Below are 10694 nucleotides of genomic sequence, written 5' to 3' on the forward strand. Positions count from 1 at the left end.
CAGGAATACGATGCTTCCAGTGTTAACAGCCTTTAAAGAAACACAAAAAGCATTCAGCTATCGTTGCAAAATGCTCGCAGGACGATTATGTGGCAAGAGCACAACAAGAAACCGCGTTGAATAGGCTGAGTATATTTCCACTACCTTCTGAAGATCCCCAACGTGAACAGAACACAAGAGCTCATGTTTAACAGATGCGCCTTTGAGGCCCTTTGAAAGTTATTCAGCTCAACAAAAAGCCATTAAACCTGACATTTTGCAGAAAGCCCAGCAGCCAGTCCTCCCCGACAGTAAAACTCATCTTTTTTTTGTAGGTGATGAGTAATTTGCCACCTTACTCTGTGTGCAGCAGTGCCAGCTCGGGGCATGAACGTGTATAAGGCAAATTAGGTACTGAATTAAGGGAAAAATGTTCATGCTGTTAACCTAAACATGCTCCAGCCTTTGAGAACTGACTCCTGTTAACTCTACAGCCTTCAAGAACAGAGTCTTTGCTGGGGGTCAGTACAAACAAGCATCTACACAGGACAGGCCACTGGGAGATAAGGGAGTTATCCTCACTGGTATGCAAGATATGTCTCTGTGATCAGAACAGCAGTGACAGCTCTTACAATTTAAGGAGCTGACCATCAAAGCAGTCTGATCATATCAAAAGGTGAGACAACAGACCTCACAGTGAGTTCATGAACCTTACAGGATTTCTCTGGAGAGGGCTCGAGGTGCTGCAACATCTTTCTATAGGAGGGGTCAGCACCTCTGCTGCAAGAAAAAAAACCTCCAGCCTCTCACATTCTTCTGAACAGCACCAGAAATGGCAACTCAAAGCAGTGGCTTGTACAGTTCATACAGCCCAGCAAACCACAGCTCTGACCACACAAGAACTCTCTCTATCCTCCAGTCAACTCCAGCGACTGCTCCTGCAGAGCCAGGAGTAGATGCTGATGCTGCCACCACCACCTCCTCCTCCTCCTCCTCTTCCACCCGGGTGCTCAGGGCACAGCCAAAGCAGACCCAATGGCACTAAAACCCCAGGCTGAGATGTGCACAGGGAACAGCACCCACAGCTACACTTCACTGTCACAGAGCTGTGTTTGTAACAAGTTTGGGGTTATGCAGATTTTTGGCTTCACGTAGAGGGATTTTTGTGTTTCAGCAGACAAGTACATTGTTTAATTAACCTCAAGGGGATCTGATTAAAAAGTCAAGAGGTGGAACAACTCACATCCTAACCCACAGGTTATAACCTCCCCATGAAGAATATTTCACTGTTTTATGTAGATGAACTTGGCTCTGAAGAGGGGAAGGATCAGCTAACCTCCCAAAATCCTTTCTTGCCCCGCCTTCTGTAACACTAAAGGAGATAGTTCTCTCTCAAAGTTTCCTGCTGTAACAGGGAGATGTTTAATCCTTCCAAACTCCTTCAAGGTACACAATGTTTTTCAAAATATTTTAACAACAGTTTATAGGGAGATAACCTTGAACTCCATAAGGAGTTCAGAACAGATTTGGTATCAAGTTTAGTCTCAGGAACTACCTGCAAAGTTGAAATTACTCCTTGTTTTTTTGTAAACCCCCTTTACAAAGTTCTATCAAGTCAAGTCCAACACAAATCCCCACCACACTGATTTTTAGCTTGAAACATGATTTGTAAGTGATGAGGCAACTAATATACTTACAATAAATAATCTGGCATTTCTGAAGTTGATGTTGGTACACTAGAATTATTGCATGTTCCATTTAAACCTGGAAAAAAGAAACCTTGTTCACAGACATTCTCAAAACTTTAAAGCTCTATACAATTCAACTTCAAATTCATAAACTCATCTGCAGTATACAGTTTATTGAATTCTCAAGGTTTCTGTTCTGCTTTGAACTGACAAAGATAAAAGATGCACAATCAGGTGGCTGGAACTTCAAGGCTTCTCTAACAGTTGTCTGTCAGCAAAACAATATCAACATTAGCCAGTGCACCCAGTTAATTTAATTGGTTTATAAACACTGCCTGCAGCATGGGATAACACTGATATCACCACTGCTCAAGTGCAAAACAAATTTATGAGGCCAGATGAGCAGAACAGAGCTGAGCAAGGTGCACATTCTTTTCTCCTGACTCTAGACTGTATAGATTCCTCCTATTAATACTCCAGGTTCAGATTCTTACTATTAATACTCCAGACTTCTAGAGGGTACAACAGGCAGGTTTAGGAGGTATGTGGCTTTTCCCTCATCCAGCCCCACTGCCCTGCAGGCAAACCAAAGTGCTCTCTGCTCTACAAAGTCAAAGAAACAGGAATCAAGCAAGGCTCAGCTAAGAATGTGTCAGAGTTTAAGGGAAGGGACTGAAGACCTCAAGAGGAATGAGATTCTGAACATGAGCCTGAAGCAGACCCCATCCTCAACCCAAACCAAACATGGCATTAGTAGTTTGGATGAAGCAAGCAGTTGGATGTTGGTCTGAAAAGAGATATTTCTCATAAACTGTGTATTACACTGATCAGGAAGTCAACTGCACTCATGAGAAGGCAGCAAAACAAGAGGCAAGTGGAGAAGATGCAAAGGATTTAACTCAGCAGCTTTGCACAAGTGTGAACTGCTTTGCAGAAGTGTGTTTCTTCTCTCCAAGTCCATTACCCAGAGCATTTCTCCAGATAAACAGAGGTGCCTGTGAGCCCCAAGCCTCACCCATCCCTACACTACTCCAGTACAACTACTGCCCCAGATCAATTGTAAGGAGCATGAAATGCCCAAGTAAGAGGCATATAAAAGCAGTAACCTACCTATCCTCTTGAAAAGCAATTTTTTTTTCTCTGAATTTGCATGGAAAGGCTTTCACAAGCAGAATGGGAGAGTGGGAGAAACCCCAGTGTCACTGTAAACACCCCAGTCTCAAATTCCTACTGCAGATGTTTGCTGACAGTTCTGCTTCCATTCTTACCTGACCACCACTGTGAAAGATGCAGAATGTGGGTAAGGAAGATCATTATGGAGGAAAAAAGGGAGAAAAGATTTATTTTGCCTAGGAGTGCCACCTACTGACTGCTGGAAGGACCCTAGAGGTCCTTCCAGCCCAAACCTCCCAGGAGAAACCTGGCTTCCCTTCAGCCCGTGGCCCAAGGGCTGCTTGGGGAAGGCTGCCAGCCATTTGCTGCAGACCAAAGGAGCAGGATTAGGCCCACGCTGTCCACATGAAGGCAGGCACAGGAGGAAAAGATCCCCATCAGCTGGGAGCTGGCTGTGTGAGATCCAGGCAGCCACTGACCACATCCTGTTGATGACTCCCAAGCCCAGCTCGGATTTGTTACCTCGCATACATCAGAGGTGCAGCAGGAACAAAACCCAACTCCTACTAATTAACAAAAAGCCAGTCATTAAGCTGTTTCTAAAGCAGAGCAGAAAAGGTGGTAAAGGGTCAGCAACCTCACGAAGAAAGAATTCAGGGTATTTAGGTGTTTATATAAATCCAGAGAGAGAACCTGTGGGCAGCTATCCACTGGTGTCCAAGGGGAGGTACGTGGGGAAGAAAACTCAACATTCATGGAAAAAAAATACCTAAGGAAGATCAAAGCAATAATGTCTAAAGAGTGGTTCTGCAGTGCCATGATCAGAACCATGGACCATCATTAAAAAAATCCCTGCTCAGCAATTCAAAATCCATTTTGTAGGTGCTACAAAGACCGTGGGGGAAGGTGAGAGCTGACATCCTACTAATCCCAGTGCCCTATGAAGCTCTCCCTTTCCTGGAATTCAAATTAAGTTTCCATTTCAAGTTGCTGTCTTTGAGTCCAGATTGGATGATTTCCATGCACCAAGCACAAAGACAAAGGTAGAAAGGAGTAACAGGGCAAAGGAAAACCAGATGGATGCAAAAAGAAATTTAACAGCAGATCAGGAGAGGAACTGCCAACTGCTCTGGGGAGGTGGAACAGCTCCTAACGAAACAGCAGAAAACCTGGAAGCAGTAAGGGAATGGACTGGGCTAGTCAATATATATCCTCTGCTCTGACTTCTAAGAGTATGTAGAACTGACTCAGAAATATACTGGCTGGAAAACATTTCCATCATATCTCAGTGGGTAAGAGATTCACAGTTGTGTTAGTCCTCGAGGATGGAAATTCAGAGGAGTGGAACACAACAAGGATGCTCCTTCAGCCTGACAGAGCTGGTTGTATACTACACTAACAGCGTTTATCACCAGACTTATCTTTTTTTTTATACCCAATATTAAAAGCTTTTGTGACTAACTTTTCATTACTGAGTTAAAAATCAATACCACAGCCCTCACAGTGCCCAGCACAAGCAGAAGAGCTGAGAGCAATCAAGCAAAGCTGCTTTTTCCAACAGATCTCCAGGTTTGTCTTTCATCCCCATGTATTAATACAGCTTTTAATTTAACAGGGAGAAACATGACACGGTCTGAGGCAGCTCCAACACAGCATGAAAGGTTAAACAGGAAAAACCTGATATCCTCTTGTGAGAGGAAGCACGTTTGTTGATTTGTAGGTAGGGACAGTGATATTATTTCATTAACCACACGGTCTCTGCAAGTGGACACGAAGCCTCTCTCCTCAAATAGACAGAGCAGGGATCACACAGCTGATACCAAAATTATCTCAGCACAAGACTCTGAGACTGTACATACCTGTGACCTGCTCCTGGGGAACACTAACTAAGTCAGCATTTTTTATTACTTCACAGTCCTGCTTCTCCTCTTTACATTTCTCTTCACTTTTCTTCTCCTTCCTCTCCTTTTCCTTGTCTTTGTGCTTTTTGGATTTTTTCTTGGTTTTTACGTACGAGCCGCAATTGTGCTTGCTCGTTTGGGGACAGTCTGTTGACAAAGGATGAGTCAGTCTGTCAGCCTGCTCCGGGTTCTCACAGTCTCTGCCGTTGTGCGTCAGGTCGTTGCTGACATCCGAGAGGGGATCGTGAGGCCTCGGCAGCTCCAGCACCGGGAGGCTGGAGCTGGAGCTCACCGACTCCGGGAGCGCCGGGGGCGCGGCGGGGGCGGGAGCCTCCTTCCCGTTGGAGGAGTTCAGCTTCCCGTTGAAAGTGGGTTGAGTTCTGTGAGCCAAATGGGAGATCCTGGGCTTTTTGTTGGCCAGCGGATCGATGAACTCCAGAGGTTGGGATCGTTTCTGGGGAGGAAAAAGGGAAAAGAAAAAAAATTAGCTCGAAGATTTGAGGCCAGAGCTTTGGCTACTGTTACCACTAGGTGGTGGTGCAAGCCCAGAGAACAAGGCAGTATCCCCAGAAAAACAGCTCTGCTACCCGTGAGAGCTGCCAGCAAGCATCCCAGCTCAGAGACTGGTCCTGGACACAGGCTCCAGGACCACCAGGGTCCTGCAGAAACTGATTCACCCCAAGCTGCTTCCTGACAATTCTAACAGTCACTGCAGCCCACAGCTCGGTGGAAGAGCTTATAGAAACCCATCATGACATCAGCAATTACTGATCTCCTGCACTAATCATACAGAGGCTGTGCAACCCAGCCTGTTCTTGCTCCACCTTATCTCAAACCCAGCCCTTGAGAAGTAAAAACCCCTGCCCTTCACCCTCCCCTCATCTGAGACACTTAGAGAATGGAAACAACCATAAAAACAGCCATCCTGGTTGTGGCACGACGTTTAGAACACCTCTAAGTCCCTGTGAAGGAATGATATGCTCAGACCTCTGGAGCAGGGAGGGATTCACCAAGTTCTGCATTTTATTCCCAGCCATCTGACCACCTCTGCGGTCAGCAGCTGTACCCTTGCAATAGCACTCCTTCCTCTTCTCAAGAAAGAGGCATTTCCCGGAAGAGATGAGAAAATACCAACTGTTCTCAGAAGTAAAGGCAAGAGGGGACATTCACAGCAGCTTTAAAAGCCACGTCACACAGGCCAACATGACCTTTTTTAAATAAAAGGTGGAGAGTGAGAAGTGGTTCCCAACTGTCCCCATCAGCTCTACCCAGACTGGCAGTGGAGAAGACTTCAGGAAGACCTGGAGAAGCTGTGTGTGCCCACACCTCTCAGGGAACAGTTGCCTGCAGACTGTGGGCTAGCCTGGGGAAGCTGCACCATGGAAGAATCCATCCATCAGTCAGCAGAAAGAGCAGCTCAAGGCAGAGCCAGAACTACGGCTGTCAGGCTCAGCCCGGCCAAACTGACCTTGGCCAGCCCTCAGTGCAGCGGTGTGTGCCCTGCCTGGCAGCACAGGGCTGCAAAACTCTGAGGGAAGATTATTTAGTGCCCAGAGGAAAACAAGTGACAGTTCTGGTTATTTCTGTTGGACATTTGATTGTTTTCCTTCTGTCTCAGGCAGCGCTGCCATGTGTTTGCAAACGGAAATTCTGTCCCGTCGCCGAAGCGCAGCTGGATGCACGGCTGCTCTGTCAGGGAGCCACCAACTCGCTCCTTTCCCCCCCGGTTTTTGCTGCTCTTTGGTAACTTGAGGGGGTCTCGAGGACACTCTCAGTGGCCTGGATCCTTTCTACCTGTCAGGGTGATTCTGCCGAGGAGCTGCTCATCCTGCTGCCCAGCTCAAGGGGCAAGGACAGCACGTCGAACCGGCTCTGCAAGATCCCCGAGCGCCTGCCACAGCGAGCAGAGCAGTGGCCATCTCCCAAAAGAGAGGAAGGAGAGGCCACTCACTGCCACTGCACCTCTCCAGACAGGCAACAGAGCTAAGAACTGCCACCTTCTACCAGCCTTCTCTAAACCCAACAAATGCCAGCTTCACTTCTTTGGTATATGCCCTGCCACGCTTCCTTAGAGCTGCCACATCTCACTCCACTGCTCAGCTTTCCCAAAATAATTTTGCATTCCACACTACCAAATCCCAGTCCTTTGCTGCAACTGCAACCATTAGTAGGCATCCCTTCTCTAAATAGAAACTACAGCTATAGAGTATCAAACAAATGACTGCTTACAATAAAGAGCTGTCTGTGGTTTGCTGTCTGACACAAGCCACGTTAGAAACACTGCTGGAAAAATTTTATATTCCATGTTCAGTCGCCCCTGTTTCATTCACCTCTTCTACTTCTATACCAGTCAACCACCCAAAGCTCAGACTGGGTCACCTCAAGAGACCAGAAACATCCCTTACAGACCTTTGCATCTCTCAAAATATGTACAGCCAGAAGCAAGATGATATTTCAACCCATGTTTTTTTGCAGAATCAGGTTAAGAAAAACACAAGAGCAGCCCCTTAACAGCACTGTGTCTTTCCAAGCTGACTCGAAGGGGATCATTCTTTATTCACCAGGAACATGCCCATGGCAGAGCAGGAGGGGGTTTGGAATTTAGCTACCTGGCAAAGAAGTTGCACAGTTCTTGTTCTCAACAGAGAACTGCCTCCCTCTCACTGCCAGAAAGCACATAATTTCTTTACCTGCTAATATTCTTTGCCACTAATCCTCAGCGCGTCTGTCCAGACAAGTAGGCATTACACATTCCATTGGCAGGAGGAGAATAAATACTCGACTTGTCTGGGCTGACCCACAGCAGAGAAGGGAAGCTGGCATTTCACAACGCTAGCAAGAAATGCCTGTACTTCAGAGAGGCTGAGAGGAGAGGGGACAGGCTCTGCTTTACACGCAAGCAGACGCGGCTCCTTCGCCGCTGATTATCATGGAAAAAGAGTCGTGCCGTGCTTTTCACAGCCCCGTGCCCTGGCATCTCAACAAATCAAAGAGCAGACCAACCTGCCCCTGATCTGTCACGGCAATTGGGTTGCAAAAGGTCAAGGTTTTTAATAACTCAACCGTGTTTGGGAGCTACTTATTACTGCTTCGTTCCAGTCAATTATTAGTAATGAGTAAAACACAAGCTCATTCTCCCAGGAACTCCAAGAGGGATGTAGGCACTGTGGTAAAAAATTTAGCCCTTAAAACTAAACCTGAGACACGCTGTCAGAGATCCTCCCCATAGGCTGTCAGTGAACCACATCCAGAGGAGAAACAGATGCTGAGGAAACCCAGAATTAGACTCTAACTTAATAGAATAGGGAAAAAAACCCAACCGACAAGCTCTTGAGCTCAGAGCCTCCAGCAGCAGGTGACTACAGTGTGCAGACAGGCTGAACAGCTCAGCCTGCACCTATGTCCAGTGACCAATGCCACCCAGCACCCCTGGAGAGGCAGCACCCACCTGAGGAGGAGAGCTGGAGTTCACGTTGTCTTTCGGTGGACTCAGGGAAGGTGCTTCTCCTTGAAAACCGCTACTGTTCTGTGGCTGACAGAGTTTCCTGAAAAAGAGAATTTAAGGGTTGATCAAATCCTTGCTTGACAAGCCAACAGATGGTATTTCAAATCTTCCTGCAGAGCAAAGAGTTCTTTTTTTGTGGACTCAAATTCTCCCTGCTTGAAGAGGCCACAAAGGTAGCACATTCAGGCACTCAGAGTTTAGATCTTGGACAAAAATCTAGGAAGAAGCTGCTACGACAGGAAAATATCAAATCAACCACACGTAGTAACTGCTTATCTCCTTGTCTTCTCATGATTTTTGTAATTCCCTGGGAATGGAGGTAACACCTTGGACTGACACTGCCAGAGCTGTGGCAGGGAGGGAGGAGGCAGGCTGAGCTATCAGACATGAGAGGATTCCCTACCGAGGACAGAACTTATTTCTGACAGTTTTACCTCTGATCTCTTGAGCTGGTGGCAGAAGTATTACAACAAATGAATTGCAACCTTAGAAAAATAATCCATACACAGCTTAGTAAAACCTGGCATTCAGCTTTGAAGTATATAGGACATATATATCCTTGCTACTGATTGAAGTACAGCTCAATAAGCAAGATGTAATTTAAAGTGATTTCTGCTGACTTGGCCTCACCCAGTTAAAATTGACTCCATGAGACAATTCAGAAAGCAAACACTGAAAACAGGGCTGAAACTCAAGTTTAGATGTTAAGGAATAAGTTCTCTGGCTCATTAGTGCCATTAAACCAGCACTTTACAGGAACTGCAGTCCTCTTTCAGAAGCCAGCCCCTCTGGGTCCAGGAAAAGCAGTCCTAACAGGAACTGTTCCAGTATTATTGGTCCACTAGGATTTACATTTAGGGCTCCATAACAATACTTTTAAGTTGCATCATGCAAAATCATGCTCCTTGGGTCTGTGTTTGCAGTATTCACTCAACAACAGAACCCTCTTGCAGGAAAAAGGTACAATGCAAGTCATTCTAATCACACAAGGGTGTAAATGCACATTCACACGGGGTATCTCCACTCCCCACCACCCAAGAGGCTCTCTAGATCTCAGAGCAAAGTTTCCCAATGCACCAGCTCTGCCACCAGCCAGATTGCCCATATATCAATCACCCAAGAAAAAAAAACCAAACTACTGTTGCATCAAGCTGCAGCTGTCAAGCTGGGGGGAAAAAAAAAATTCAGGGTTAAAGGTTTTCATAAACTAGCTCTGCAGTCATTTTGTCACCACCAGCTGTACAGCCTAAATAACCAACGTCTAAATTCCTCCCCAGGAGGCTATAATCAGCTTTGAAGCACGCACATATTTTTCAAACATTGGGAAGATTATTTCAGAGATAGAGCCTGTGACTTTGACAAGGTTTTCTTTTAACCTGAGCTTGAACCTTTGGGCTGTGCTGCAGCCACACTTCGACGCCGACCCGGCTTCCGTCGCTGCTTTGTTTAATTTCATTTAGAACAATCTCAACAGCCACCCATCAACTCAAGAAAAGTACTCAGACTGTGAAAACAGGAAGGGGAACAGCAATATTCCATAAACACCGCAGTGAAAGTGGCTTTTTGGATGCAGTGTGACTAGACTGAGCAACCTTGTAACATCTCCTAACATGTTAATTATGGATTTAAAAGGGAAAATAAAAAAAAAAGGTGAATGAAAGATGATGACTTCCAATTCAGCAGCTCTTGCAACAGAGGAAACACATTTTGTTACATGGTGGAAAACACAAACAGGAGGAAAAAAATCAGTCTAACATGGGCACTGCTAGCTACAGTTTTAATATTTGCAGATGTTCTCATTACTGCAGCCACTGGACCACTGAGTGGCAACCAGATCTGAAAACCAAGAGGACATTTGACAATTGGCTGGATCCAGGCAACCACCCTGACTACCACAGCCCACGACACGAAGTCCTACGTCTGGTGCCCGTGCCCTTTTTGTGAGTGTTTTTCTACTGTCTTCAGCCCTACATGTTTTTTCCATTTTGTAGCCTCATTACCTGCACTGGCCAAGCGGGTCTTTGTTTGTACAGTTGAATACATCCTTTCCAAGGTCTATTTATAGACCTTTGCATAACTGAATGCCACAATTCTAGAAAAAGCAGTAAACATTGCTTTCTACAGGGAGAAATTAACTTTTCTAAAAGCCATAAAGATTGCACGGCTGTTGTATTTTTCCATTTAATTATAATTCAACATCGAGGCCGTTTAAATGAGTTTGATTTTTCTTTAGCATGCCAAAGCACTTTTAAGTGCAAGTTTCTGTTGGTTTAACAAAGTCTCATCTCCAAGCCAATTGTGCTTTCAAATCATGGGAACTGTTCAAACAGAGCACGCTCTACTTAATCTTAACCAAAAGTGCAATAAAATAAGTCTCACAAACAAGTCAAGTAAAATCTGTCTGCATTTTAAAATCTGCACCAAGTCAGTAGAAACAGTGAGAACCCAGAGAGGGAAATATAAACACTCTGAGCAGAATTCTCCTTTAGAAACCTGGGAGATACGTTC

At 45.6% G+C, this 10694-nt stretch overlaps 1 protein-coding gene across 1 annotated transcript in view; it reads right to left on the bottom strand.

Moving 5' to 3' along the window:
- ELL (elongation factor RNA polymerase II) overlaps window positions 1–10694 on the bottom strand; it is a 51413-nt gene that overhangs the window by 2525 nt on the left and 38194 nt on the right. The window contains exons 7-9 of the mRNA XM_008943825.1: window positions 8130–8226; window positions 4640–5135; window positions 1677–1743 (exon numbers count right to left, since the gene is read on the bottom strand). Coding sequence (XP_008942073.1) covers window positions 1677–1743; window positions 4640–5135; window positions 8130–8226 — 660 coding nt within the window. The remainder of the gene's footprint in view (window positions 1–1676; window positions 1744–4639; window positions 5136–8129; window positions 8227–10694) is intronic.

Source organism: Merops nubicus, unplaced genomic scaffold, assembly GCF_000691845.1.
Source record: "Merops nubicus isolate BGI_N331 unplaced genomic scaffold, ASM69184v1 scaffold9337, whole genome shotgun sequence".
Taxonomy (NCBI): domain Eukaryota; kingdom Metazoa; phylum Chordata; class Aves; order Coraciiformes; family Meropidae; genus Merops; species Merops nubicus.